The sequence below is a fragment of the Pseudorca crassidens genome, chromosome 10 (genome assembly GCF_039906515.1).
Source record: "Pseudorca crassidens isolate mPseCra1 chromosome 10, mPseCra1.hap1, whole genome shotgun sequence".
NCBI lineage: Eukaryota > Metazoa > Chordata > Mammalia > Artiodactyla > Delphinidae > Pseudorca > Pseudorca crassidens.
Genome location: NC_090305.1, coordinates 23329537 through 23357001, shown reverse-complemented (window position 1 = coordinate 23357001; position 27465 = coordinate 23329537). Strand labels below are relative to the sequence as shown.

Sequence of the window (27465 nt, the reverse complement as noted above, 5' to 3'; positions counted from 1 at the left end):
CTCTCCTCAACACCCCCTTCCCCATCATCTGGGAGACCTGAGGCTCACCCCTCCGGGCCCACTCCCTAGGTCATCGTGTTCCGCCCCCGCGCCTGTCCCCTCCGCAGGTTCAGGGCGGGGCGGTCCGTGAGTCAGCTCCCAGATCCAGCCCAGGAGGGGGTAGAGCTAGATCCGCTGGGTGTGGAGTACGCTGGACTGGTCGAAAGGCCGCGTCTGGAGTGAGCGTGTCTGATCGGGCTCTTGCGGTGCTGCAGGGCGAGTAGTCCCAGGTCTGGGGGAGAGAATCTTTTCTGTGAGACCGCCTTCTCCCTGGCCCCGCCCCCTCCCAGTTCCCCCAGAGACGGCCGCTTCCTGGTCCCCGTCGCAACCATGGCCGAAGAACAACCGCAGGTCGAATTGTTCGTGAAGGTAAGAACACCTTCTCCCTCCTAGGCCCCCCTCCGAGTTACTGGAAGGCAACTTGCACTTTTCCCCAGCTCTAGCCTTAACTCCCTAATCCCTTTTCTCTTTGATCCCCACCCCCAAGCCCACGTGCAGTCTTTAGGGCGTGTGTGGCAGGGGCCTGGGGTGGTGGTGGCCGGGGTTTGGGAGGGGAAGACAATTGATGTGTGCGTGGGTAATGAGAAATCTAGGCTCAACCCTGAAAAGTTTGTAGAACTGCAAGTTTCCAGCAGCCTGAAGGACAGGAAAGTAGAGAAAAGGGAGGGTTCCCAGGAGCTGAGAAGATTGACGGGAGTGGGTGTGGGGGGACAGCTGATAGGAGGACCGAGAGAGAAGGGGGCAGCAGGAGACCTACAGGCTTTGGGTGGGACAGAGGGAAACATCCGGATGAGGGCCCTACAAGAAGATCAGAGGGTGAGGAGCATAGTGGGGGAGACTTGGATGGGGGGGTGTCGGGGCGGGGGAGGTTTCAAGGAAGAGGGTGTGGTCCGGAGGCCTGGGAGTGGGACCAGGTGAACTGGGAAGAATTGGTGGGGTGGAAAGAGACGGGAGAGGGGGAGTAGAGTTCCAGAAGCTGGCTCAGAGAGGTGATGGGGTCGAGAATGAGTGTTCTGAGGACTTGGAGAAGCGAGAGAAAGGGTGGTGGCGAGGAGATGAGAGTTGAGTTGTGGCTACCGCGAGGGTAGATGGGGAGAGAGCAGAAGGAGGAGAGCTGAGTTAGGGCGTTTAGGGTTTGGGGGTTACAAAAACAGAAGAAAAAGAGTCGCCCCAGCTCTGTGCTCTCTGCGGGTGTGGATGAGGAGAGGTGGTCCCAAGGCATTTGCATATCGAAACCGCAGGCTGCCGTTTCCTCCCCGCTCCCTTCCCCACTAGCACTGCATTCTCTCCCCTCTCTGGATCTCTTCTTTGTGCCCCTCCCTCCCTTTAGCGACCTCCCCCTCCGTCGGTAACTCCCGGTTCACACATTCTCCCCACCCTTCGCTTTCCTGCCTCCTTTCTCTCCACTTCCCCGCTTTTGTTCATCTAGCCTTTGTGTGTTCCAGCCCGTTTCTCCCTCTCCTTTATGCTGGGGCTTCTCCGGTAGCCATTCCCTCTCCCTCAGCCATGCCTGGGTCGACCCCCTTAGGTGTGGTCCCCAACTCACTCTCACACTTGCCTCGGGGGCTATTTTTATCTTTACTCCTGGGTGAGTCTGCGCTCTAGAGATTCCAGCCCTGGGTCCTGTGTGAGGAAGATTATCCAGAGCCAGGGGACTTGTCCTGGGAAACCCCAGCTGTGCCCAGGGAAGAGGGAGGTGGCCTTCGCTGCCCAGGCCCTGGCCTTCGCTGCCCAGGGACCAGCCTCACAGGTCCCTGCCCCCACTGCTTGCCAGGAAGGAAGCTGCTGAGACCGGAGACACAGTGAGATGAATCACCCTCAGCTAACGGGGAGGTGTCCTTTGGGGGATGAGGTCACTACTTGCAGATTAGAGGGCAGCCCCCCTCTGCAAGGCCCTCCACATCTCTAGGACGAGGCTCTGAGCCCCTTGACTCCCCACCCAGCTGCTTGGGTAGAGGTATAGGGAACCAGAACTCCTGCTGCCAAACCCTGCCCCACCTCTCCTGTTCTCAGGCTCTACTCCATTCAGGAATCCAGGCCTCTAGCCCACAACTCTAGCCTCACCAAAGTCCCTCTCTAGGCGTTATTTCATGGGTGGATGTGAGAATTAAATGAGTTTTTGTATGTGAAGTGCTTAGGATAGTACAGAGAAAACTAACTACATCACCATTAGTGTTCCCTCTCTAGGGTCCAAATCCTCCAAGTTCTCCAAAGCCCATTCCCTCTGCCTACCTCCATCCGTCCTCAACTCTCTGGGGAACCAGAAGCCTACCTTTGCAGAAGATACTCTCTGCATCTTAGGTTTGACCCAGACCCCAGGGTAGAGAGCCCAGTTCTGGAGGGGTGCTTTTAGCGGTGAGACTGAGTATGTGTCATGACTAGGCAGAAACCAGCTAGGTCTGGGAGTAGGAGATGCAGAGAATGGCCTGGGGATGAGTGGGGTGCACCAGGCCTAACCTTGGGCTGGGGGTTGCTTTCCAGGCTGGCAGTGATGGGGCCAAGATCGGGAACTGCCCCTTCTCCCAGAGACTGTTCATGGTGCTCTGGCTCAAGGGAGTCACCTTCAATGTCACCACTGTTGACACCAAAAGGTAGGTGCACTTCTGTTCCTCTAAACTCCCTTGTGCACACACACATGCACACTTACACACTCACCCACCTGAGTCCTTCCATCCTGAACTGTTTTCCCCTCTATCAGGAGTCTCTTTTCCATGTGTCTCCATCTCTCCTTTCTGGGTCTCCCTAACTCCCTTTTCCTGTCTTAATGCCTGGTCTCTCCTCCAGGCGGACTGAGACGGTGCAGAAGCTGTGCCCAGGAGGGCAGCTCCCATTCCTGCTGTATGGCACTGAAGTGCACACAGACACCAACAAGATTGAGGAATTTCTGGAGGCGGTGCTGTGCCCTCCCAGGTATAGAGGAACTTGGAAAGGGGAGTAGGGGAGCTGGGAGACTCTGGGAGAGAGAGGTTGAAGAAATGAAAAACAGAGATGGTGGTGGGGCTGTGGCAGGGGAGCTGAGGTTCCTCCTCAGAAGATATCTTATCCTGTTTGTCCCATTGGCTTCCAGGTACCCCAAGCTGGCAGCTCTGAACCCTGAATCCAACACAGCTGGGCTGGACATATTTGCCAAATTCTCTGCCTACATCAAGAATTCAAACCCAGCTCTCAATGATAGTGAGTCTTGTGGGTTGGAGGCCTGGGTCCTAGGAGGAATAGGAAAGATCCAGTGATTAGGGGCACCTGGACATTCAGATACCCTGAATGCTGGCAAATCTTACTTCAATTAAAAAAAAAAAAAAAAAGAGAGTCAGTGAGAGAGAGAGAGAGAGAGAGAGACTCTAGATCCAGATGACCTGAGTACAAATTCTAGTAGCTGTGTGACTTTGGGGAATTCATTGAACTTCTCTGTACATCCATTTCCAGATCTATAAAATGAGGATAACAGTACCTACTTCATGGGTTGATGTGAGAATTAAATGAGTTTTTGTGTGTAAATTGCTTAGAATAACACAGAGAAAATGAACTACACTAGTGTTAGCTATTATTATTTTGGACTGGCCTCACCATTAGTGTTCACCCCCTCATGGGCCTTCTTGGACTCTGTCAGTCTTCTGATGTTCTTACCAACTCCCTTCTCTTGCACAGACCTGGAGAAGGGACTCCTGAAAGCCCTGAAAGTTTTAGACAATTACTTGACATGCCCTCTCCCAGATGAAGTAGATGAGACCAGCGCTGAGGATGAGGGCATCTCTCAGAGGAAGTTTCTGGACGGCAATGAGCTCACTCTGGCTGACTGCAACCTGTTGCCAAAGCTCCACATAGTACAGGTGAGTGGCCACTGCGGGAGGAGAGGGTGGTCGCTGGGGTGGCTCTTTAAGGGTCTCCCACGCAGGCTTCCCATGACAATCACTCCAAAGGTGCTTTCTTTCTTAGGGTGGTTTTCAATAGCAGACACCACCCCATTCCTTCTCTGCTGTCTTTGCTGGCAAGACCACTACTTGAGAGAATTACATTCCACGATGCAAGGTGTGGGTGCAAACAGACTGGCCTAGGGTAACACATCCCAGTGTTACTTTCAAGAATGCTCTTCCTGTCTCTGTCATTCCCAGATCCCCAGATCAGAGAGCAGGCTTTTCCTAAAATCAAAGTTTTAAATCTATAGCTTCAGTCTCCACTTCCTCTTGTGGAAGATGAAAACTGCTGGTTCCCGTGTTTTTGTCATAGTTCAAAGCTACGGTTTAGTTTCTGAAATGTGGGCCCAGTGTCAGTCTGCTGCAGAACTGTGTACTGAAAATCTCTGTACTAGGCACGGAAAGACAAGATATGTGGTGATTGGTCCTTGCCCTCAAAGGATCTGAAATCTAGCTGAGAAGATAAAACATTCACATGATTAATAATACATGATTAAAAGCCAAATGAAAAGTAGAAAAAAGTTGCTGTGGAAATTCAAGAGGAGAGTTTTATGGTTTGTGAATTATATTTCAAAATCAAGAGGGGAAAACTAGCACCATGGACTGGGGTGGCCTGAAAAGGGGCTGGTTATAAATGGCCAGGATTTCAGTAAGCGGAGAGGATGGGTGAAGGCCTTACAAGACAGTGAGGAGTTAAGAAAGATGATTGAAGATGATTTATATGGGAGATAAGAATCATCGGAAGAGAAACCAGATAGTGGACCTACTTGAATGCCTGGATTTTATCATGAAGCCTTGGGATAAGGGAAAGACCAAGAGCATGGCAGCCAATGTCACTTTCCTGAAGCTAAACCTACTGGTTCTCCTCTCCCCACCCCTAGGTGGTATGTAAGAAGTACCGAGGATTCTCCATTCCGGATGTGTTTCGGGGAGTGCATAGGTACCTGCGCAATGCCTATGCTCGGGAAGAGTTTGCCTCCACCTGTCCAGATGATGAGGAGATCGAGCTGGCCTATGAGCAAGTGGCCAAGGCCCTCAAATAAGCCCCTCCTGGAGCTCCCTCGCCCCCCTCCATTTTCTCCACAAAGGCCCTGGGTGGTTTCCACATGGTTACCCAATGGACACACTCCAAAATGGCCAGTGGGCATAGAATCCTGGAGCACCTGTGCAGGGCTTGCTGGGGGGGATGAGGAGAAAGGAGGGGGGATCTGGGTGAGATTTTTACTATGGGGTGGGTAGGACAACGTATTTCAGTAATAAAGTACAGAATGAAAATCTAGTGCTTTGGGACTTCCCTGGTGGTACAGTGGTTAAGAATCCACCTGGCAATGCAGGGAACATGGGTTCGAGCCTTGGTCCGGGAAAATCCCACATGCCACGGAGCAGCTAAGCCTGTGCGCCACAACTACCGAGCCTGTGCTCCAGAGCCTGTGAGCCCGGGTGCAAAAACTACTGAAGCCCGCGCGCCTAGAGCCGGTGCTCCCGCAACAAGAGAAGCCACCGCAATGAGAAGCCCGCGCACCGCAACAAAGAATAGCAGCCCCTGCTCCGCAACTAGAGAAAGCCCGCGCATATCGATGAAGACCCAACGCAGCCAAACATAAATAAATAATTTTAAAGGAAAAAAGAAAATCTAGTGTTTTTACACAAAGGGGACTTGAAGTGTGAGCAACACGGAATGAAGAGTGGGTCAATGACCTCGAACTCCTGGCAGAAACCGGGAATTTAGAAGAGGGGTGCTTGTGACGGGGCTGCCATTTTTAGTGCGGGTCCACCGTAGCGCTGTTTTGTGCTCCATGTAGCACTCGCGGCCCAGCCGCCAGAGCCGACCAGATCTGGGTGGGTCTGGGCAGAGCTCGTGGGGCGGGGCCGAATTCCGAGAAGGGGGGGCGCAGTCGGGGTGGAGTGGGCGCGGCAAAGCAGGGCGGAATGGGCGTGACATCGAGGAGCCCCGCCCCGTCCCGCTTAGACAATGCCCCGGAGCCGCCAGACCGTCGCGCCCCCGACCCACTGTAGTACTTGAGCGCGCCTACCCGGGGACCCCTCAAAGCCAAAGCTCCAATCCCCTAGGCTTGAAGACTAGGACTCTCTTCTTCACCAACTCTGTCCTCAGGGGGTGGGGGCCCAGCCAAGAGCACAGAGCTGCAAGAGTGGGGGTGGCCGCAGGAGGTGAGTCTGGTGGGAGGTGCTCCTCGGACCGTGTGTGTGGGGGGAGTTTGGGGGTGCTGGGCCCGTGCCTGCGCCGGACAGTGCAGAGGGTCGACATTTGCGTGCGGAGCTGAGTCGGGGTGGACTTTGGGGAAGATGGATCGGGAGACTGGGGCACCCGGTCCTGGCGCCCGGAGCGGTGCCTGCTCCCCAGAACCACGCCCCCCCTTTTCCCCGCCCCTCGGATTTAGTTTTAGACCTCTCCCAGTCCTCCGGGACTCAGTCTGGTTTACACTGGGTCGCGCTAGGAACGGAGTGACCGGCCAGGGTAGAGAGGATGTTTAACTCCTTAGGCTCTAATTCCTCCCTCCTTGTCCCTCTCTCCCGTTCTCGTTCGGACACCCAGGACTTTCATCCCCCAGGTCCTGACTCTCTCCCCAGCTGTCTCCTCCTGTCCCATAACCCTTGTGGGCTCCTCGCCGCACTTCGAGTCCCTAAGGCAGCGAGCAGCAGAGGGTTAAGGGGGCGGGGCCGCTGCATTTTTTGGGAGTGAGCGCATCCTAGCGGCTGCCAAGAGGGGCGCCCGGCAGGGACCTCTCGAAGACCCCGAGCAGGGGCAACAGGTGTTTTGGAGACTAGCGATCCCGATCTCGTTCCTCGGACTTCCCCTAAAGCAGCAGACCCGCGAGGATGCGGGGTGGAGTGGGGTCGGCAGGAGAGGAAGGTCTGGAGGGGGTGGGGCGGAGTGGGAGGGGCGCCCGGAGATGGCAGGAGGAAGACCCGGGCGCTTTTAACCATCCCCCTATGCCCTTCTTTGCATGTCTCTCTCTGCCTACCCCCGTTCTGTTTCTTCTCCCAGACAGGTGAAGTTAAAAAGAGACAACTGAGAAATCAGCGCAGCCGGAGGGGGCGTCTGTGTGGATGGGATGGGGACGCCAGGGGAGGGGCTGGGCCGCTGTTCCCATGCCCTGATCCGGGGGGTCCCGGAGAGCCTGGCGTCGGGGGAGGGTGCGGGGGCTGGCCTTCCGGCTCTGGACCTAGCCAAAGCTCAGAGGGAGCATGGGGTGCTGGGGGGTAAACTGAGGCAGCGATTGGGGCTGCAGCTATTAGAACTGCCTCCTGAAGAGTCGCTGCCGCTGGGACCGCTGCTTGGTGACACCGCTGTGATCCAAGGGGATACGGCCCTAATCACGCGGCCCTGGAGCCCCGCCCGCAGGCCGGAGGTGAGCGCCTGGGCACGGGTGGGGTAGGGGGACGGGAGGATCTGGACGTCTGGGGCTTAAGGGAAGAATGGGGGTGGGAATGTCTCCGCTTCGCGCCCTCTTTTCCTGCCCTAAGGTCGATGGCGTCCGCAAAGCCCTCCAGGACCTGGGGCTCCGAATTGTGGAGATGGGGGACGAGAACGCGACGCTGGATGGCACTGATGTTCTCTTCACCGGTGAGGCTGGGATGCCTGCACCCTGGGGCTTGGCACAGGGAAGCAGACTTTGGGAGACTGGGCCATCTCGGGCCTTGTTTCCAACCCACTCCCGCCTCATACCTCGACGGCCTCCCTGGGCTCAGGCCGGGAGTTTTTCGTAGGCCTCTCCAGGTGGACTAATCACCGAGGAGCTGAGATCGTGGCGGACACGTTCCGGGTGAGGAGCGGGACCAGCCTTGGATGGGGGGAGCAGGGAGCGGATGGGGGTCTGAGGGACCTGGGCGGGGGCGCGGGGCGGGCCGCGCTGAGGAGGAAGAGGCTGAGAGCAGCCTGTGTTTGAGGGTATCCTCTCACCCTTCCCGCGTCCCTGAATACTTTCCCTTGTTCCCCTTAGGACTTTGCCGTCTCCACGGTGCCGGTCTCGAGCCCCTCCCACCTGCGTGGCCTCTGCGGCATGGGGGGACCCCGCACTGTGGTGGCAGGTAGCAGCGAGGCTGCCCAAAAAGCTGTCAGGGTGAGAAGGGGTTGGGGCTGGGGTGGGGCAGGTTGGGGCGCGGCCAACAAAAGTGGGCGTGGCTCCGGGCCTGGGAGGCGGGGAGTTGGGAGGCTCTGAGAATTAACTCCAACCCCTACCCTCATGGAGCTGTCCATCTATGTGAAAACACGTGTGAAAACAAGAAGTTATTATAAACGGGACAGACAGCTGCAACACGGAGGAACAGGGGCAATTAACACCGTTTTCCCGAGTTTCAAGAAACTCCCTAAAGGGCACCCAAGCTGTGTCTTGAAGGATGGACAGGACCGACCCGTGGGATCTGAAGTAGGGGAGAAGTGGGTAGCAGGTGGAAAGAACTGCGTGTGAGTCCGAGGTGGAAATTAGACAAGTTAATTAAAGCACTTAGTGCCTGACACATAGTAAGTGCTATGTGATTGCTGTCATTATTATTCCACAATAATGTAACTCTGTCCCCAGCCCTTAGCAGTGGTAGGGCAGCCGGACTCAGTTGTGGAGAGGCTCTGAGCCTTGCATGCTTCCTCTCTCCTCTCCCCCAGGCAATGGCAGTGTTGACGGATCACCCCTATGCCTCCCTGACCCTCCCAGATGATGCAGCGGCTGACTGTCTCTTTCTGCGTCCTGGGCTGCCTGGTATGCCCCCTTTCCTCCTGCACCGTGGAGGCGGGGACCTGCCCAACAGCCAGGAGGTGAGAGAAGGCAGGAGCTCCACCACCAACAACAACCAGAGAAATGGGGCTCAGGCCTCCCTAGTGGGAGGAAGAAGGGGTACCTTTTCTAGAAGCCAGGGTGGGGCCACTCTAGCTGGCTGAAATGGGGCCCTGGCTGTGGGCCTTGGGGTCTTACTCCCTTCTCCCCACACACTGTCCTCCCTGCAGGCACTGCAGAAGCTCTCTGACGTCACCCTGGTACCTGTGTCCTGCTCGGAACTGGAGAAGGCAGGCGCTGGGCTCAGCTCCCTCTGCCTGGTGCTCAGCACACGCCCCCACAGCTGAGAGCCTGGCCTTGGGGTCCTGGCTGACCAGGGGCAGGGTGGCATAGGAGTAGAAGGGGAAGGAAGGTTAGATAGAGGACAGTGAATAGGTAGTAGTGGGGAGATGGCCCCAAGGTAGGGGGAGGGCATAGAGTGAGAAAAAGGATGGAGGTCACTGGGTGAATCCTCTCCTCAAGAACTAATAAAACAGAACTGACCTTTTAGACCGGGCTGCGACTGGGCTGCGACTGGTGTCTTACTGGGGCAGGGGGTCAAGGGCAGGGCTGAAACCTGAGGTTGGGGTCAGTGCTGGGAAGGAGGCCTCCTTCATTCATCAAACCTCCTTCATTCATCAGGCCTCCTTCATTCATCATTCAGTGCTCACTGACTCATTGTCCAGCCCTGTCATAGCTGCTTGGGCACAAGACGGACAGGACAGAATTTCTATGATGGGGAGCATGTACAGGGCAGAGAAAAAATATGGGTGAATCACTCACTGAATTTATCTAAATGTCAGATGATTCAGAGACTGGGAGATCAACAGCCCATCCCTAGTTGATAGGAGGAAATGACATTTCCAGGGATATTCATTTTCACTCATTTACTGAGGCTTAGCGGTGATATAAAAAGGGTCAGTCTCCTGATATCAGGGGACTCACGTGAAAATTTCTTATAAATTGAAATACAGGTTGTAATGGAACAATTCACAGGAGGCTGTTGCTATGAGAGAAATAAGGGGGCTCTGTAGGGCATCAGAGTGTATGCAGGGGTGGGCAAAGTGGGTCAGAAATAGCTTCCCAGCAAAGGCTACACTTGAACTGAGTCCTGAGGATAAATAAGAATTAGCCAGGCAGATAGTGGGGAGGAGGCAAAGGCTAATCCAGGAAGAAGGAATTGCACTGGGCAAAGGCGCATTTGGGGGCTGGGGAGAATTTCTCTAAGGCTGTCCCGTTCTAGGCACTGAGTGACAGAGATGAGCCTGGAGAGTAAGTAGAGTACTGTAGCACCTTGAACCCAAAGCTGAGGCCCATGGGTCCAGAGCTGAAATACTGCTGAAATATAGGCTGTCAGGAGCAGGTTAGCATTTGGGGAGAATACCTCTAGTTTCAGGGAGGAGAACAAGGGCAGGAGGATGAGGTGGGGCTATGGGTAATCCAGGGAGGAAATAAAGAGTACATTCAGGTGGCAGTGCTGGGTGTGAAAAGGGTGTGGATTTGACAGTGACATTAAAATAGAAAGACAGGACTTGGTTTATCTTGTGGGAGTGAGAGGAAGGAGGTCTACATGACTCTCCATTTCTGGCTTGGGCAATGGGGTTGATCAAGAGAGAATGCAGAGGAGGAAGGATTAGGTAAGTGGCTTGGGAGATGACAGTGAGTTGGCTTTTGGACCTGCTGTGTGCAGAATGCCTAGGGCCAGCCAGGCAGGGATGTCTGAGGGACAGTTTGGAAATCTCGTATCAGAGATCTGAACTGGAGAGAGTTATGGATGTTGCTTGCACAGAAAAAGGCTGAGGACTGGCTGTGGATGACAGCATCCCAGGAGAGGGAGAAGGCAGATAAAGAAAAAGACAAACCTGGAATGGTGGAGAATACTGCAGGGGTAGGGAGCAAGGATGAGGAGTCCAGAAGGAAGACAACAGCATTAAAGAAAAACAGCTTAAATAAGAGCGATCAAAGGCCAAGCCAGATGAATGCTAATAAATGTCTAGTGGGTGTGGTTATTAGGACATCACTGGCAATCTCATGGCGAGCACGTGAGCAGTGGGAGTGGAGTGAAGAGAAAAATGGAAGAGACAGGTGTAGGCCCTTGGTTCAAAGAGCTTGACTGTGGAGAGAAGGGAAGAGAGGGCAAAAATCTAGGAGCTGTTGATGTCTTAAGATAGGGAGACAGGGCTTGATCAGGTTTAAGGACATCAGTGGTGAAGGAGACCTGAAAGCTGTGTGAGAGATGGGGACCAAAATCAGCAGCAGAGATAGCCTGGATCCTCCGTCTCCTGACTCCCAGTCTAGTGCTCATTTCTATCCCATGGTGCCTTCCTTTTCCAGGTGAAGGGCCAAGAAGGGGAGGGGTGTTATGGAGAGCTGGGAGCCCCCAGCTTGTGAGGTAGTAAGGGCTTCCTTTCGAACTACAACCGCATAGGTGGTGGAGGCATCAGCAGGGACCACTGGGGACAGTCGGCAGGATCTTCTGAGGGCCGTATGATCCAGGTCTGCGTAGAGCAGGCTCTGAAAGGTGGGGAGGAAGGTAGGAGGGTCTCAGATGTCTGACTCCCTTGGGGATCCAAGCCTCTGTCTTTCTTGGTCCACTTTACTCACGGATTCTGGCCAGCCCCCATCCCACCCCCAAACCTTTACCGGCTCCTGGTCCAGGTCCCCTGCAATCTTGGGCTCTTCCTCCTCTACTGGCCTCTGGGGCTCCGCTTTCACGAATGGAACTATGTGGGGGGGGACAGAGCTGAAGGATTGAGAGAAGGTGACCAACTTGTCTGCTCCCAGCAAGGGCTCAGACTCAGGAATTGGGTGGGGAATGTGCGGGGAAGGCAAATGGGGTGGAGTTAGTCTCACCAAATCTGGGGGGTGGTCGAGGCGGGTGAGGGGGCGAGCGCCTGTAAGGGATGGATAAGAGTCTCTAAGAACCACTAATCTTGTCTCGCTTGTTCTGGGCCCCAGGACGCGCCAACAACAACCCAGCAACAGGCCGGCTCTGACCAGCAAAACAACCTAGGTTCCCACCCGCACAGATAGTTCCGCCCACGCTTGGAGCCAGCTCGGCCTCTAGCTTGGCTTCCTTAGCTAGGGCTCCACCCACCAGCCCATGGCCTCGCCCGCAAGTTCCGACCTCCCCCATTCGTCTCCGAACCACACCCGAGGGCTCCCGATGTAGTTTTGGCCCGCGAAAGTTCTGGGGCTGCCCCTCCCGCCTCTGGTCGAGAGCCTTTCAACCAGGCCCCGCCCCTAGAGCTCACCTGCGCAGCCAACAGGCCCAGCCCAGTACTCCGAGTCCCAGCACCAGCCCAGCGCCCAGCAGCGGGATTAGAGTCTGGGGATACACGGACCCTGCGGGAACGTTGGAAGCGGGGTAGCGGTGGATGCCGAGGTCAGGGTGCGGGGACAGAGAGCTAGCTCCCCCACTCAGGAACCCCCAGACCAGGCTTCCTCCCTGACGGGGGCGTGTGTCTGAGTTAGGTCCCCTTTGTGTGAAGGCCTGGACCTACCGTGGGTAGGCCCCGGAGCTCTGCAATAGGCCCGGTCCCCCAGCACGTGAAGCTCCGTACGGCTCTCGTTCTCTTGGCGGCCCTTGCAGATAAAGGTGCCCGAGTCCCCCGCGCTCAGGATTAGCTCCAGCCGCCGGATATCAAGGTCCAGGGCACGTAGGCGGCCAGCAAAGGGCTGGACGGGAGACACGGTGGGGGTCCCGTTCGGTGAGGCCAACAAGATCGCGCGGCGTCCTTTGGACAAGCCTTTGCAAGCCGGGAATCTAGGTGCCCAGACCCAGCGGGTGGGTTGCGAGACCCCTACGCAGGAGAGATTCACCCGGTCCCCGGGGTGACCGTCCAGTGAAGCTAGGGGAGGCGGGGGAGGGGGTTGCGGGGGACGGTGGTCAAGGCAAGTCCACAGAGCAAGACGCCCCTCCCCCTTACGCCTTTTCCCTCTCCTCTACCCTCCCGCCAGCCTGGATCTTCCCATACACATCTCATCCCCCCCACTACCCGCACCGGGTCTCCTCCTCCTCCTGCCTCAGTCTTTCCTCGCCCATTCCGACTTTCCTGGGATGGCTTACCCCCGGGGTTCCCCTGGGCCCTCGACAGCAGCAGCGGCAGCAGCTGCAGAACCAAGGCCATGGCTGCGATGTGGTGGGAAGAGGAGGCCAGTGAATCAGCGAAGGAGACCGGAGGGAAATCAGAGGGGGGTGAAGGGGGAGACCGCAGGTCTGGGGGCTCCGATAAGGGGTGGGGGAGGGGCCACCAGCTGCCCACATCCCTCTGGGAATCCTTGCAGGCAGGTTCACAGCCCTCAACCAATGCTCACTTAGAATTCATGCTGGGGCCCTTTACACAAGCACTTTAGCAGACTTTAACTCTTTTTTTTGGCTGTGTTGGGTCTTTGTTTCTGTGCGAGGGCCTTCTCTAGTTGCACCGAGCGGGGGCCACTCTTCGCGGTGCGCGGGCCTCTCACTATCGCGGCCTCTCTTGTTGCGGAGCACAGGCTCCAGATGCGCAGGCTCAGCAGTTGTGGCTTACGGGCCTGAGCCACATGTGGGACCTTCCCAGACCAGAGCTCGAACCCGTGTCCCCTGCATTAGCAGGCAGATTCTCAACCACTGTGCCACCAGGGAAGTCCTACGATACTATTATACCTGAGAAGTCCCCAAGGGTTGGTTTGGGTTTTTTTTTTGCGGTACGCGGGCCTCTCACTGTTGTGACCTCTCCCGTTGTGGAGCACAGGCTCCGGACGCACAGGCTCAGCGGCCATGGCTCATGGGCCCAGCTGCTCCGCGGCATGTGGGATCTTCCTGGACCGAGGCACGAACCCGTGTCCCTTGCATCGGCAGGCAGACTCTCAACCACTGCGCCGCCCGGGAAGCCCTTGACTTTAACTCTTGAAGCATAGCAGTTGCCGGGAACACCACAGTTTCTGGATCTTGGCTGTCTGAATTCAAATCTCGACTTCACCTTCTAGCTGCGTGATGTGCGCAAGTCGCTTAACCTTTCTGGGCCTGCTTGCTCATCTGTAAAATGGGAATAAAAGCACCTACCTCGCAGAGTATTGTGAGAACTAAATAAAGTCATACCCAGTAAATGCCTAGAACAATGGCAAAGACATAGGAGTACTATATGCTTGCCATTATTACTATTTCTATTCTTATTTTAGCTGCTACCTCACCCCTCTGTGCCCACTTCGTCCCTCCCGGCCCAAGGTGGCCCGCCCAAATTGGCAGGTTTTGATTGGGGAGGTGCTTTGGAGCAGGTGCACAGCCCCACACCCAGGACTTCATCAGCCCTCACTGCACTGGAGCACCCAAGGCCAGGCCAAGCCCAGGTGGAGTCAGGATGAGGTCCTGAGAACCTTCAGGGGGCCTGAGGCAGCCCCTCCCTAACAGGCAGCTCCAGCCCATGCCTCTGCTGCTTTGACATCACAGAAGCTCTTGGTCACATCACAAATCGTACTCCTCCATCCTGTGGCTGAGGAGGGGTTGGGAAAACTAAGTGGACTGAGATTAATTTGGTGCTCAATTTCTGCCCACATACCCCTACCAATGCCCCCCAGGGAGCAAAATTTTGCAGTCAGCTTGGGCCACACCCCATTGTCCATTTCCCAGGAACCAGCAGACACTGCCACCACGACAGCCACTGTAACATCACAGGGGCCTTTGGTGATACTTCTTCAGAGGACTGGGCAGACAGGGATGTTACTCCTGGGGGCCAGGAGGGTGTGTCTTGGACTGAAACCAAGAACCAAAATGGAGTTGGCCACTAGTGCACCTACCTACCCTCCCCACCTCTCTCTGCCATCCCCATCCCTACTGCCCCACTGGGTCCTGCTTAGCCCGTCCCTAAATGGGGAAGGAGGGGCCCCCAGAGGCCAGGTAGGGCGGGACTGTTGTGGCTATAAATTCCAAAAAGGCCACTCAACTCCCAGAGCAGGATCCCTGGAATTCTACTCTGTCAGCTGCTGCTGTTGCTACCGTTCTCAGGACCCTCACCATGAAAGGCCTTCTGCTGATCACCTTGTCTTCTCTGCTCTGCTGGGTCTCAGGTGAGCACCTGGGGGCCCCGAGGACCTGGTTCACCTGGTTAGGACTTTTACACCCTGCCCCAGGCACTGCCCTACACTACCCGCTACTCAAGATCCCAAGCGCCCCCAGACCCAACTGGCTCAGCTCTCCTGTGCCCCGCTGTGACAGGGTCCTTGCTCTGTTTCTCAAGGACCCGTGTCTCCATCTTCCGACTCTTCCCCACCTCCAAGACGCACTCTTCTAACCTGCCCAGGGTTCCAGGTCCCCTGTTCCCCACTCCTTGGAAACCCTGATATCCAGTTCCCCTGCCAGCCCCACGCTGATACAGAACTCTCCAGGATCCAGCTTACCTGCTTTCTCCTCTCACCACCTGCACTCAGCCAGGGCGTCCTCCCAGAAATCTAGGCAACCAGTCTGGGGCTTCTTTTGCGACCCCTCCTCCCATCTACTCCATCAGGGACTTTGTGCTCAGTCCCTCGAGCAGTGGCCTTTCCTAGATCGCCCCCCTGCTCCTCCCTGAGGTGCATACCTCCAGGAACACAAGCTTTCTGGAGGGCTCCAGTGACCTCTCAGAACCTCCCAGGGAACCAGGGAGATTTCCCGGCCTTCTAGGGAGGGAATGCCAAGGTTGCTCACCCCCAGGGTGAGGTGGGTTTCACTGAGGTGCAGTCACCAGGCTCCTCCACCGACTGACTGAACCCTTCCGTCCCTCAAACCTTGAATCGGATGCGGCAGAAACGTTCGGGGTGCCACCTTCTGCCTTTCTGCACCCATCCTCTCCATTTTGGCAAAGTGCTCGGATGGATTCTGATGATCTGTCTCCCAGATACTTCTCCTTTCTGTCAGAGAGCTACTGGGGTGGGAGGATTCAGTTCAAGTCTGGTTCCTCTTCCCATGCTCTTGGCGGCCCCAGGAGGTGAAGAATACATTGCTAATCTGGCCCCAGGTGGCTTTCTTGCCAGCCTCAAGTTCCAAGCCATTTCTGCAAGTGTTGTAACCACCATGATTTTTACTTTTAAGGTTTCTTCCTATTTCAAGACTCCATCTGTGACCTCTTCTGAATTCCTTCATCTCCTCCCTCGCCACCTCCATTCCTTCCCCGTGGTATTCTCACATTTCATCTGTCCCCAGCCCCATTGTTGGTAACTCTGCATCTCTCGACTCATCTCCAGATGGGGTGGAGTGAAGGAAGATATTTAGGGTGTGGGCCATTCACAGAGCAACTCCACCCTCACCCAACTTGCATTTTTTCTGCATCACTCACCCTCTCTGTCCCTACCAGAACAAACAGGTCAGAATACCTACTTGATTGGCTCTTCTCCACCGTGCCCACCAGCTGGGCTCATCCCCAGGTGAGTCAGACATTCCGTCACTTCAGCCCGACTTGTGTCTTCCCAGCTGACATTCGCTGTCACTCCTGCTACAAGGTCCCTTTGCTGGGCTGTGTGGACCGGCAGTCCTGCCACCTGGAACCAGGACAGCAATGCCTGACAACAAATGTGTACCTCGGTAACATTCCTTTCTTCAGTGGGGAGAGAGGCCCAGTGGGAGACTCTATGGCTGGGGCTGAGGTGGAACAGAGAATTACATCAGTGATAATATTTGGCCAAGGATTATTACGTGCCAGGCACCATCCTATGTCTTTACGAGGATTGTTTCAATTAATGCTCATGACAGCCCTATGAAGTGTGGGTGCTATTATTATACTGAGAAAACAGCCTCAAAAAGAGACAGTAACAGGTCCAAAGCGTCATGGGCAGCAAGTGATAGGACCAGGATTGGGGTGAGGGGCAGGGTAAGGAAGTGCAGGAGAAAGGTCAGACTGAGAAGAGATACAGAAGGGGAAGGCCAAGGGCAGAGTTGGGAAGGAAGGAAGCCTGGGTGGGGTGCACGGGTGGGGAGGTGGACACAGGAATGCCAGGTGCCCATCTTAACTGTCCCCACTGCCCCCTCCTAACCCCAGGGAAGATGTGGGTTTTCTCCAACCTACGCTGTGGCACACCAGAAGAGCCCTGTCGAGAGGCCTTCAACCAAACCAACCACAAGCTAGGCCTGACCTATAACACCACCTGCTGCAACAAGGACAACTGCAATAACCCAGCCCCTCGGCCCACCCCGGCCCTGGCCCTTGTCCTCCTTACCTCCTTGGCTGGCCTTAGCCTCTGGCTGTTGCACTGAGACTTGCTCCATGGCTGCCCCTCCTCCTACCTGCCTTAGCCTCTCTTCTTGTGTCTTCGTATCCTCTGCTTCCTTTTGCTCAGAAAAGCATTTCTCCAGACCCTTCACATTTCTTTAATTAGACGGTGGTCCCCCGATCCATCCTTCCATCCCACACCCTCCACTCTGCTTCTCTGGAGTCTCTTTCCATTTCCCTTGACACCACTCCAGATCCTCCATCGTCTCCTAGAAGGGCTCCGCAATTTGCCTCCTGAACTCCCCTGTGCCCTATGTGAGGAGGGATTGGAATCTGGGCCTGAAATGGGGTTTCTGTCCTGTCCCCAGTGAAGGCTCCCAGGAAGGACCTGATGACCTCACTGTATGAGCTGATTCTCCAAACCCTGGCTCCCATACGTACCTCATCCCCTTGCTCACCCCTTTCCATTTTGAGTAATAAATGTCTGTATATGATCAATTGTGTATCAGAAGATCTATTGTCAGAGGCGCCCTCCCAGGAAATAACACTCTCAGCCCTCACACTCACCACTCACCCAAGAACCCTTCAGGGAGTTTCTCTCAGACGCTGGGCTGGGGCAGACGGAAAAACAGGTTTTGCAGGCTTCCATCCTCTCTTCCAGTGTCTGGGGGGTGGCGTACAGGGCCCAGTGTTTGGAGAAGCAATATTTACCTTAAATTTAGGCCACACCTCTGACGTACTGCCAAGAAAGAGGTGCAGTCTGGCTTGAGGGCTCCTCAGAAAGGGTAGCAGAGTTGCATGGGGATGGGACCTGGGACCCTCTTCCAGGCCTCAGTCCCTCAGGTTAGATCCAGAGGCCTCACCTGGCCCAGTATGTGGGGCACCAAGCCACCCTCCTATCACAGTGCTTACATTTCCTTTCTCAATTCCAAGTAGTCATATTGGGAGCCAAGTTGCAAATGCGGGGAAGGGGAACAAGCCCAGACAACAAGGCTCATTGATTCCTGGTGGCCCCCACTCAGCCCAGAGCCTGCTCCCCTCAGTGATCCTCGTTGCTAAGGAAGATTCTCCCTAGCAACAGGGTGCAGGAGTCACATAGGGCAGATTCTCCATTGTCCTTTGGGGTTTAGTTGGTTAAGCAGTGCACCATTGCAACTAAGTCCACTGATCCTTGATAACCCCTAAACTAGAGCCTGGTTGCCCCACATTACTCCATCAGCCCTCCCATCAACAAAATATGGAATTTTCCAGTCAGCTCTAGAGTGGTCGGTAGATTTTAATGGCTCACAGAGGAGTGTTTATCTTCTCACCTCAGATCCCCTTTGTTCCCTTGCTCCCTTGTCTTCCCCTACTCCCACTACCCTCTCCACAGTCCTGGCAAGAGCCAGGCTAGGGCGGTGACCCCTGCAGCCACGATGCACGCGGGGGCTGCAGTGCTCGCCACAGCACTGTTGCACAGGTCGCAGACGCAGCAGTCCCTGTGGGTCATATAAGTCACGTCTCCCACCACCTCTGTTTCCACTCGACTGCAATGATGGGCCGCCACGCAGGCTGCATGGTGATGAATCAAGGTCACTGAGGCTGAGAGAGAGAATGAGATTGGGCTGTTGGAGTCCTGGCTTGAGGACTTGCCTTCTGGGGCAGAGCAGATGTGATTCCAAGGAGCCCAAAGGGATCCTCTGCCCCCTCAAAAAACACCTCCCTGTCGGGCTTCCCTGGTGGCGCAGTGGTTGAGAGTCCGCCTGCCGATGCAGGGGACACGGGTTCGTGCCCCGGTCCGGGAGGATCCCACATGCCGCAGAGCAGCTGGGCCCGTGAGCCACAGCCGCTGAGCCTGCGCGTCCGGAGCCTGTGCTCCGCAACGGGAAAGACCACGGCAGTGAGAGGCCCATGTACCGCAAAAAAAAAAAAAAAAAACACCTCCCTGAAACCAAGTGAATCCCTGATGGGATGCACTGAAAGGGACCAACATCACTTCTTGCCAAAAGCTCACGACCTCAGTCTAATCATGAGAAAATATCAGGTAATCCAAATTGCGGGACGTTCTATAAAATAACTCATCAGGACTCTTCAAAAATGTCAAGATCATGGAATCAAAGGAAGACTCAGAACTGTCCCAGAGTGGGGACAACTAAGAAGACAGGAGAGCTAAAGGCAATGTAGGATCCTGGTGTGGGTCCTGGATCAGAAAAAGGACATCAGTGGGACGACTGGCTAAATTGAGTAAGGTCTGTAGGTTAGTTAGTTGTACTGTACCGGTGTTATTTTCTGATTTTGCTAATTGTACTATGGTTATATAAGACATTAACATTAGAGGAAACTGGGTGAGGCTATACAGTACTGATCTGTACTATTTTTCTAATAAAATTAACTTTTCTGTCAACCTAAAATTATTTAGAAACAAAAAAAATTAGAATACACACACACACATACCTCCCTGGTCCTTAGCTGATGCCTGCAAGTTGAAGTTTGGCTGAATGTTTCGGTCCCTGCCTTCAAGGGAGCTTTTCACCCATTTGTGAGTGAATGGGCCTCTGAGAGTCTTTCTGGAGGGTAAAGAGGAGGGGGTGGGGCCACACAGACAGCGGGCTTCCAGGGGCTCAGTGCCAGGAGCCAGAAGGGGCTACAGACCGCTCCACTCTGACAGCGGCACCATCTGCCCAGAGCCAGACTGAGCCTGGAAGGTTCTGGAAGCCAGAAGGACTGAAGTAGTAGGGGCTGGAGGCAGGGGGACAAACGGAGGACTCACGGTTTCCAGATGGCTTGGTCTGTCTCAGGTCTGGTTGGGGTTTGCCCTCCAGGAAGCCGCAGCGTTTGCCCTGGCCGCAAGTGGTCATGGTCTCTTTGCAGGAGCCGCTGGGGCCTCCACCGCAGTCATAGCACCGCTTGCGGTTTCCTGGCAGGAGAGAAGAGGTGCTGGAACTGGGCGGGGGTGGGGGGCGGCTGGCACAGGGCGACGGGCCTTTGTGACAGGCGCCTTGGCTGCCTCCTTACCCAAGGCAGCCCACAGCAGGGCGCTGAGCGGGATCCCAGCAAACAGGGGGTTCATTGTGTCTGCCTGTGTCTGTAGCGCCTCTCCCTCCCGCCCACCCGCCTCCCTGGCCCTGCTCTGCCAGCCTTTTACCCCCCTTGCCTTGGGCTTTTTAAAAAAAAAATTTATTTATTTTATTTATTTATTTTTGGCTGCATTGGGTCTTCGTTGCTGCGCGCGGGATTTCTCCAGTTGTGCTTGCCTTGGGCTTTATAGGGCAATAAAAAGGGAGGAAAGAGACTCCTCCAGCAGCCACCGGGGCCCCAGTGGGGACAGGGAGGGGCCCCCACAGGAGAAAGAGCTCTCAGCATCCTCTGGCATCCCCAAACTCTTCCATCTCAGGAACAATTCTAAGACGGTGGCCCCAGACCTCCTGCGGGTCCCTAAGGCCCTTTTAGAGGGTCCTCCACCGTCTTCCTCTTCCAACTACATATCTGTCAGATTTTCTTCAGATACTTCAATCAAAACAACAAATCCCAACAGGTTGAATGCAGAAGCAGATGTGAAAACCCAGCCATCTTCTAGTTCTTCTATTAAGCCCAACATTAAATAGATTCCCCAAAGGGTAAAGCCGTGCCACTCTTCCCACTGTACTGTTGGGAAAGGAATTATTTTTCGCAAAACTATGCTTTGTTAACACGTAATAGTTTATTGTTTTTTTATTTTTAAATGAACCTATTAAAATATTCTGTTTCTATTTCTCATATAGCAAATATTGATATAACTTACATTAGAAAAGCTCTTTGGGGTGTTCAGTAATTTTTGCGTGTAAAGAGGTCCTGAGACAAATGTTTTGAAAACTGCTGCTCAGTGGATAACTGTGTCTCCTCTGCCTCACCTCCACCTCACATCTCCCCCACCCTGTCTGCCTCTTACTCCCAGTACGTTCTGCCCTGATTCCCCAGGTGCAGCTCTTCTCCCCAATCTCTTAAGCCCCCGTCTTCCAGACTCTACCACCCGTACTCCCCAAATCTTATCGTTGCCTTCCTTCCTGGTCTTTCTGACCCTCATCCCTGCACCGGTGGAAACACATCAGTCCCTCTGGCCGCACCCATGATTCCTTCCTCTAATGCAGTAAGGCTGGGAGAGATAATTACGGGGTAAGAATGTTGAGGCTTGGGGGGATCAAAGGAATGGGAAGCTGGGCGGCGTCCTCCCTTATGCAGCTGCAGCTGGGCTCTGTGTGTGGGCCGGTGGGTGGGGGATTGTTGAGCCCACACTCAAACACCGCTCGCCAACTCTGGGCCGGGGCTCAAGGTCAAGGAGAGTGACCTTGACAGACTTAAATGCACAGAAGGACAAAAGACAGAGAAACAAAAACAAGGAGATGAGAGAGCAAAGAACAGCTTGAGACAAGGGGAGGGAGGGAAAGGAGTAGGAGGGGAAGTGACAGACGCTGACAGACAGCGGTTCAGGAGCGACAGACGCAGCTAAGAGTAACAGACCAACGCTGCGGGAATGGAGAACACCCTTAAGGCAAGAGCAGGCTCTAGTAGGAGACAGGGAGGATGTGAGAATTGTGAGAACAGGGTCCCTGCTCTGTCAGTCTGCCAAATCTGGTCCCCCACCCTCAGATTCACTCCCTAGGTGTGTTTGTTTACTGCTCCCTCCCTGTCTCACTCAGATGCTCCATCTCTCCAACTCTAGGATCTCTGGGTGCAGGTCACATTCTCCCAGACTCCTGAGCCCCGGGTCCAGCCATGGGCACCTCCAGCATCTTCCTCTGCATTCTGTTCCTCGGTGGGGCACTGGATAAGGGTGGGCTGGGGAATCCTTGGGGGCTGGGTGCAGGGTGGGGTGGTGGTGCTGGCAGGGGCTTGTGGAGGAGCCTGAGGTCTGGGGGTGGGGGGTGGCGGAGAGGGTGCTGAGAAATGCCAAGGAGGGAGTTGTAGGGGTTTTGGAAAGAAAAGCTACTGGGAATGGTCTCAGGACAGCCTGATGAGGTGGAACAAGAAAAATTTCCTTTCAAAGGCATTTGAGAATAACTGTCTCTTTCCTGTGGCATCTTTGACAAGCCTCTGTCTCCCCTGACCCTTATCTCACCTCCTGTTTCTTTGCTGGGCCCCTTGGTCAATGTTAATTCCTATTTTCTCATCTGACTTAGCACCATCTGCTTAACTCCTTCACTGGCAACCCCTCCCCGTCCCGGCCTGGTTTTTTGTGTCATTCTCTGTGCTCATCTCTGATTCTCTTGGCTTCTGTTCATGTCTGTGTGTCTCTCACACTCCCTGTATCCCTCGTGCCTCTGCGTCGTTTCCTTTTCCTGTATTATCCCCCCTCCCTTCTCTGTGTCTCTTTTTCTATTTCTGTCTATTTTTCCCTCCACATCACTGCTCCTCTCTCCCCACTTTGTGTATCACCTCTGTCTGTGCATCCCGTTCTCAAATCTGGGCTCAGCCTCTCACCTGTCCTGTTTGCCTCTCCTCCCTGCCTGATCTCCACCGACCCCACAGGTCTCGCCACTTCCCCTGCCCGGAGACGGCTCCACTGTTACACCTGCAACTTCGCCAAACCCTGCTACCCTGTTCCTACCGAGTGTCAGGATGATGAAGTTTGTGGCATCAGTATTGGTACCTCAGGGAGGACTCCCTAGGCCTTCCCCACCGCCATCCGTCCTGCCTTTCCTGTGGCCTCCTGGCCCTTGCCTCCTTCCTGCCCTGCCTCAGCATCCCCTCTTTGTCCCATAGAACAGTGAGGTCATCGAGCGGAAAGCCTGCCTCCCAAGGACCCGGCGCTCTCTGCAGGGCCATGCCACCTACCGGTCACTCTCCTACACTCCTCGGCACCACTGCTGCGAGCAGGACCTGTGCGATGCAGCCACCATGCCGCATCGGCTCCCCAGGCTCCTCCTTATCACCCCGCTCATCCTCGTGGCCAGCCTCACCTGGGGAGCCCACCTCCTCCACCAGCCTGCAGCCCAAGACTCTTCCACTATCGCCATGGCCCTGGAAACACCTGCACAGACACTTCTGAGATCTGCCCAAGAACCTGATCTTGTACAGAGACCTCACACCCCTTGGGCCCAGCACCTTCACGGACCCCTCCCCAAACCCGATTCCTACAGGCACTGCTCTAGCCTCTTCCTGCCCAGAGGCACCTACCCGGAGCCCAGCCTCATACAGAACACCTGTTCTAAATCTCCAGTCTTTTCTAAATGTCTGTGGCTGATGCAGTCTCTCAGCCCCAGCCCTCTGGCAAGGCAGGCGTTTGACAGAGCTGTGGGTCCCAGGCAAGGGGATCGAAGGGGCACCAGGTGTGATGAGGATGAGGGTCCTGCTAGGAGAGATTAATTTCATAGGTCAGTAAGGAGGGCTTGGGGAACTATGAAGAGTAAATATAATAAAAGTGCTATCTGGGGAGCAGGGGTTGAGAGTCCGCCTGCTGGACTCTGGTTCCCTGGTGGCGCAGTGGTTGATAGTCCGCCTGCTGGACTCTGGTTCCCTGGTGAGGCAGTGGTTGAGAGTCCGCCTGCCGATGCAGGGGACACGGGTTCGTGCCCCGGTCTGGGAAGATCCCACATGCCGCGGAGCGGCTGGGCCCGTGAGTCATGGCCGCTGAGCCTGTGCGACCAGAGCCTGTGCTCCGCAGCAGGAGAGGCCACAACAGTGAGAGGCCCGTGTACCGCAAAAAAAAAAAAAAAAAAGTACTATCTGGGAGTTCAGTAACACTGCTCCATGTCTGTGTGTCTGTGTGTGTGTGTGTGTGTGTGTGTGTGTGTGTGCATGCGCACACACATGTGCTCTAACAGCAAACTATACCTGCTTGGTGGGTTGGGCTGGGGTGCTGGCACGTGAACCACAACTTTCACATCATCCTCCATCTGTCATTGATATCCTCCTTCTTGCCGTTAACTTAGCTTAAGCCACTGCAGCGTGAAGGCTTTAGGTAAGACTTCTGAGAAAGCTTTTCTCCAGTGAAGCCTAAGCTTGAGTAGACACACAGAGGGGCCCCTCGTGGAGTGGTGAGGGTATGGCCGGGAGACCAGCTCATTTCTGTGTGAGGCTAGGAGCTGGGAGCACCGGTGCCCTCCCCCGCTTCACCAGCCCAGACTTGTCCTGGTTCACTGACAGCCAAGCACGCAGGGCCCAATTACTCACCCCACCAGGGAATTCGCCCACCCAGCACGGTGGACACTCCTGCCCAGGGGCCCCCAGGATGTCAGGGTGGTAAGCTGCTCCCTGCTCCGGATGCCACAGTGGAGCGCCTAGGATAAGGGGGGGCACAGGTACCCCCATCCTGACTCAGTTCCCTCCACTTCCATCTGAGGAAGTCTGGGGTCTGATTAGAGGTGCTTCTCTCTCAATTTCTTTTCTTTGCGAGGATGAGACAGGGGTGGGGATCTGGCTTAATTTAGAGGCAAGTTGAGTCTTCTTTCCATTCTCTCTGTCCCTCAGTCCTCCCACTTTGTACTTCTATTTGTTCTCTCTCTCTCTCCATCTCTTTCCCTTTACCCTGACTTGGGCCTCTTCCCTTCTCTCTTCTTCAGTTTCCCCCATTTGTCCTTTGGTTCCCCCATAACTGATTCTCCACCACTGCTCAAGTCTCTGGATTCCTCTGTCTCTTTTCTTCATCCCCACTCCTCCTCAACCCCTTCCAGCTACCCCAAGCTCCCCTCAACCCCATGGTACTGCAGGCTCAGGGCCACCCCTCCACTGGCTTCTGTGAGACAGGAAACCACACTTTTCATAGGTGACATCACAGAATAATGCTTCTCCTTTCCTTCAGCCCCCAGCCCCTTCACACACACACACACACACACACACACACACACACACACACACACAGAGAAAGCTTGGCTGCTGGAGATCAGCTGGACTGTGAAGTAGCACTCCCAGCCCCTGCCCGCTTGCCAAGGTTTTCGGGAATCTTTCAGGTGCCAGATGGCCAGGGAGACAGCAGGTCACACTTCCCAGCAGATGTCGTTGAGATCACCTGGTCTTAGGGGCAGGTGGCCTGTGGGTTTTGCAAAGTGGAAAGACATTAAGGATACTTCTATTCTCCACGTCCTCAGGAACCAGCATCCCATCCCCACCCCAACCTCAGTCTCCTCTGGGATTTAAGCCTCTGCCCCCTAGTTGTTCCTCACCTGAGATGGGCCAAATGGATGTTCTCATAGACCTGGATCTCGGGTTTGAACTGAGGAAACGAGGCATCTGGGGAGAAAGAGCCATATGAGGTGTGGCAGAGAAGTCACAGATAACTCAGAGCTATATTCCTTACTCCCCTCCTCCCCTAGAGAAGACAGGGTATAGAGGCAAGATATGAGCCCACCCCTCTGGGAAGGAGGGACTCACTTCTGTGCTTAGTCCCCTGGACCCTCCGCCTCCAGAGCATGACGCTGAGGACCACGATGGTGAACCCCTGGCCCACTATGAGCAGCAGCATCAGGATCCAGGGTGCACCCCACTCTGTCCCTCATGCCCCAAAGAAAGGCTTTCCCCCATAGTCTGCTGGGCTCTTCCAAAAGAAGGCTTCCTTGCCCCCAATATCCACCGCCCCATTTTGCCTGTTTCCAGGCCTCTCACCCTGATCCCATAAACCAACATTGATAGAGAGTGGTGATGCCCCCCTGGCTACACATGGATGGCTAACTCCAGGGTGGACCACCAGCCATAACTGGGATTTTTTCCTCAAGCCCTTCACAGTAATCCACCCTTTTAAGAAAAAAAGAAAATGCCTTGTGTTTATTCATTCTTCCATTCATCCACTCCACAGGTATTTGCTGAGTGCCCACCACATGCCAGACCCCAGACTAGGTGTGAGGATGTAGAGGGAAATAGAACCCAGTCACTGCCTGTTAGTTGGCCTCTGCTTACGAAAATAATGGTCATTTGCTCCTCCCTCCTGCCTTGTAAATGGGTTGTTCTACATCCAATAGCATTCCTTCTCTGTATAATGGACTTCTTATTGTAAAACAATTATATATTTTTTCTCCTTCTGCCTCCACCATCAATGGGCCATTATAACATCAGTGCATATATCCTTTCTTCAAAAGACAACCGCCCCAGCAATAATTCTTACCTTCTTCCTCACTGCTAAGGGATATTCCACAAAGGTCATAGATTATCCTATTTCTAAACAAAGGTATATTCCACCAGAATTCCTCTTCTCCCTCTTGACTGATGGTCTATTCCATCAGAAAGCTGGCTTAACCAGCCCCCTTCTCTGTTACAGATTCAGTCAGTGAGAAAAAAGCCCTCCTCCTCCAGGCAGCGGAGGATAAAAACAGCCAATAACAGATTCGCCCCCTCCCCTAGCTAGCAGTGCGGGATGTGTCGGAGGCAACATCCCTTCCCTTAGTGTCCATCAGTTTACCTGCCAGGCTAAAGCTGACCCCTTTGTTCTGAGGCATGAGGCAGCGGATGTTTCTTGGTCTACGTCCCCTGGGCTCAGGAAGCCCCTCCCCAGGACACACCAAGAGCAGGGCAGCTCCATCACCCCAGAAGGACTGCACACGCCCCCTCACAGGACCCTTCCCCTCCAGCCAGGTCACAGAGTCCAGGCGTCTGGTGGGGACCACAGAGCACAGGAGGATAGAGCAGGGGGATCCATCTGCAGCCCTCGCAGAGAACTGGGATCCTGGAGGGAGAGAGGGACTCCTCAGTTCTTTGTCTGGGCTTCCCTGCTTCCCAGTGGCCCCTGATCTGCATGCTCCCCACTCACCTCTGAGCACGGAGACATCATACACCCTCCAGTTCTGGTACTTGTGGCGGTGACCCAGCACGGCGCACCAGTACCGCCCAGCGTCTCCCTCCTTGGACCCTTCCAGCCACAGAGAGTTGTTTCCCAGGAGTTTGAGCCTGGATTCCCTTCCAGTCTTCCCAGGGTCTGGGGCTGGCCTGGCTACTTGGACGTGGGCCACTAAAGCAGTGGAGGAGCCTGTTGCAGGACTGCGGAACCAGGACAGAAATTCGTCTCCATCCAGGGTGGGTGGTGAAGGACATGGCAGCTCCATTGCCTCCCCCAATGCCACATAGATGGCCTGGATGTTGTCTGTGGGGAGGGGGCTGTGTGAGACCAGAGACCTCCATCAGGTCAACAACCCCACCCGTCAACCTCCTACCCCTGGCTTCTTCCCCTTCTGGGGTCCCCCCCAGCACTGGGCCTGACTGTGAGCACTTTTCTCGAGTGACAGCAACAAAAAAGTAAGGTGGAGAGAAGAGGGCGGGGCTTTCCCCACCTCTCCTGGCAAGTGAGGGAATCTGAGGGCAAGAGGGAAAAGGCTGGAATAGTTGACAAATGCCCATCCCCCTCCCTTTTGTTTCTCCTCTTCTGGATGAGCATTCACTTGTCCGTTCTTATTTTCTAAAGGAAACTGTACCTGACCTGGACCCTCGCTGACTCTGGATCTTTCCCAGTATTAGAGGCAGGGGGAGGTCAACTGGGGTAAATCTATCTTCTTGAGACAGATGCCTTCCCCAGGCCGCTAAGGAGAAACAGCAGCAGTCCCTCCCAGCCCTGTGAATAGGTGAAGGACCCTTCAACTCCTGCTCCTTACCTGCAGCGGCCTGGGGGAGCCCATGTAGGCACAGAAGGAGGAGGAATAAGTCAGCCAT

The 27465-nt window shown here is 54.9% G+C and overlaps 7 protein-coding genes across 11 annotated transcripts; 4 read left to right on the top strand and 3 right to left on the bottom strand.

Annotated features, from left to right (window-relative positions):
- Nucleotides 1-173: 173 nt before the first annotated feature.
- On the top strand, nt 174-5229 carry CLIC1 (chloride intracellular channel 1). 2 transcript variants are annotated; one of them, XM_067752578.1, is made up of 6 exons: nt 174-408; nt 2521-2630; nt 2824-2949; nt 3107-3213; nt 3685-3866; nt 4832-5229. In XM_067752578.1, exons 1-6 carry the CDS (start codon nt 370-372, stop codon nt 4991-4993), a joined length of 726 nt encoding a protein of 241 aa, XP_067608679.1. In that variant the 5' UTR covers nt 174-369; the 3' UTR covers nt 4994-5229. The 2 variants fall into 2 exon arrangements, with proteins under 2 accessions (XP_067608679.1, XP_067608680.1); XM_067752579.1 differs by lacking the exon at nt 174-408 and adding an exon at nt 654-855.
- A 657-nt stretch (nt 5230-5886) lies between these two features.
- DDAH2 (DDAH family member 2, ADMA-independent) lies at nt 5887-9235 on the top strand. Of its 4 annotated transcripts, none has more exons than XM_067752576.1 (7): nt 5887-6119; nt 6958-7321; nt 7437-7536; nt 7662-7735; nt 7913-8032; nt 8572-8665; nt 8911-9235. In XM_067752576.1, the coding sequence occupies exons 2-7, from the start codon at nt 7025-7027 to the stop codon at nt 8928-8930; spliced, it is 705 nt and encodes a 234-aa protein (XP_067608677.1). In that variant the 5' UTR covers nt 5887-6119; nt 6958-7024; the 3' UTR covers nt 8931-9235. The 4 variants fall into 4 exon arrangements, with proteins under 4 accessions (XP_067608677.1, XP_067608674.1, XP_067608676.1 ...); XM_067752573.1 differs by having other exon boundaries at nt 5888-6119; nt 8572-8721; XM_067752575.1 differs by lacking the exon at nt 5887-6119 and adding an exon at nt 6274-6520 and having other exon boundaries at nt 8572-8721.
- A 356-nt stretch (nt 9236-9591) lies between these two features.
- MPIG6B (megakaryocyte and platelet inhibitory receptor G6b) lies at nt 9592-12947 on the bottom strand. The gene is given in 6 exon segments (XM_067752586.1): nt 9592-11233; nt 11363-11442; nt 11573-11613; nt 11974-12064; nt 12223-12589; nt 12592-12947. Coding segments are annotated over 6 exon segments (1044 nt in total). The 5' UTR covers nt 12850-12947; the 3' UTR covers nt 9592-11026.
- A 1659-nt stretch (nt 12948-14606) lies between these two features.
- On the top strand, nt 14607-17376 carry LY6G6C (lymphocyte antigen 6 family member G6C). Its single transcript, XM_067752585.1, has 3 exons — nt 14607-14764; nt 16143-16253; nt 16708-17376. The coding sequence occupies exons 1-3, from the start codon at nt 14713-14715 to the stop codon at nt 16920-16922; spliced, it is 378 nt and encodes a 125-aa protein (XP_067608686.1). The 5' UTR covers nt 14607-14712; the 3' UTR covers nt 16923-17376.
- A 2-nt stretch (nt 17377-17378) lies between these two features.
- On the bottom strand, nt 17379-19940 carry LY6G6D (lymphocyte antigen 6 family member G6D). The gene is given in 3 exon segments (XM_067752584.1): nt 17379-18459; nt 19628-19786; nt 19789-19940. Coding segments are annotated over 3 exon segments (522 nt in total). The 5' UTR covers nt 19928-19940; the 3' UTR covers nt 17379-18235.
- Nucleotides 19941-21434: 1494 nt separating this feature from the next.
- On the top strand, nt 21435-23022 carry LOC137231835 (lymphocyte antigen 6G6e-like). The gene is given in 4 exon segments (XM_067752587.1): nt 21435-21667; nt 22363-22488; nt 22595-22870; nt 22873-23022. Coding segments are annotated over 4 exon segments (489 nt in total). The 5' UTR covers nt 21435-21609; the 3' UTR covers nt 22902-23022.
- A 1715-nt stretch (nt 23023-24737) lies between these two features.
- On the bottom strand, nt 24738-27465 carry LY6G6F (lymphocyte antigen 6 family member G6F). The gene is given in 6 exon segments (XM_067752577.1): nt 24738-24862; nt 24996-25062; nt 25204-25359; nt 26225-26488; nt 26573-26902; nt 27408-27465. Coding segments are annotated over 6 exon segments (900 nt in total). The 3' UTR covers nt 24738-24837.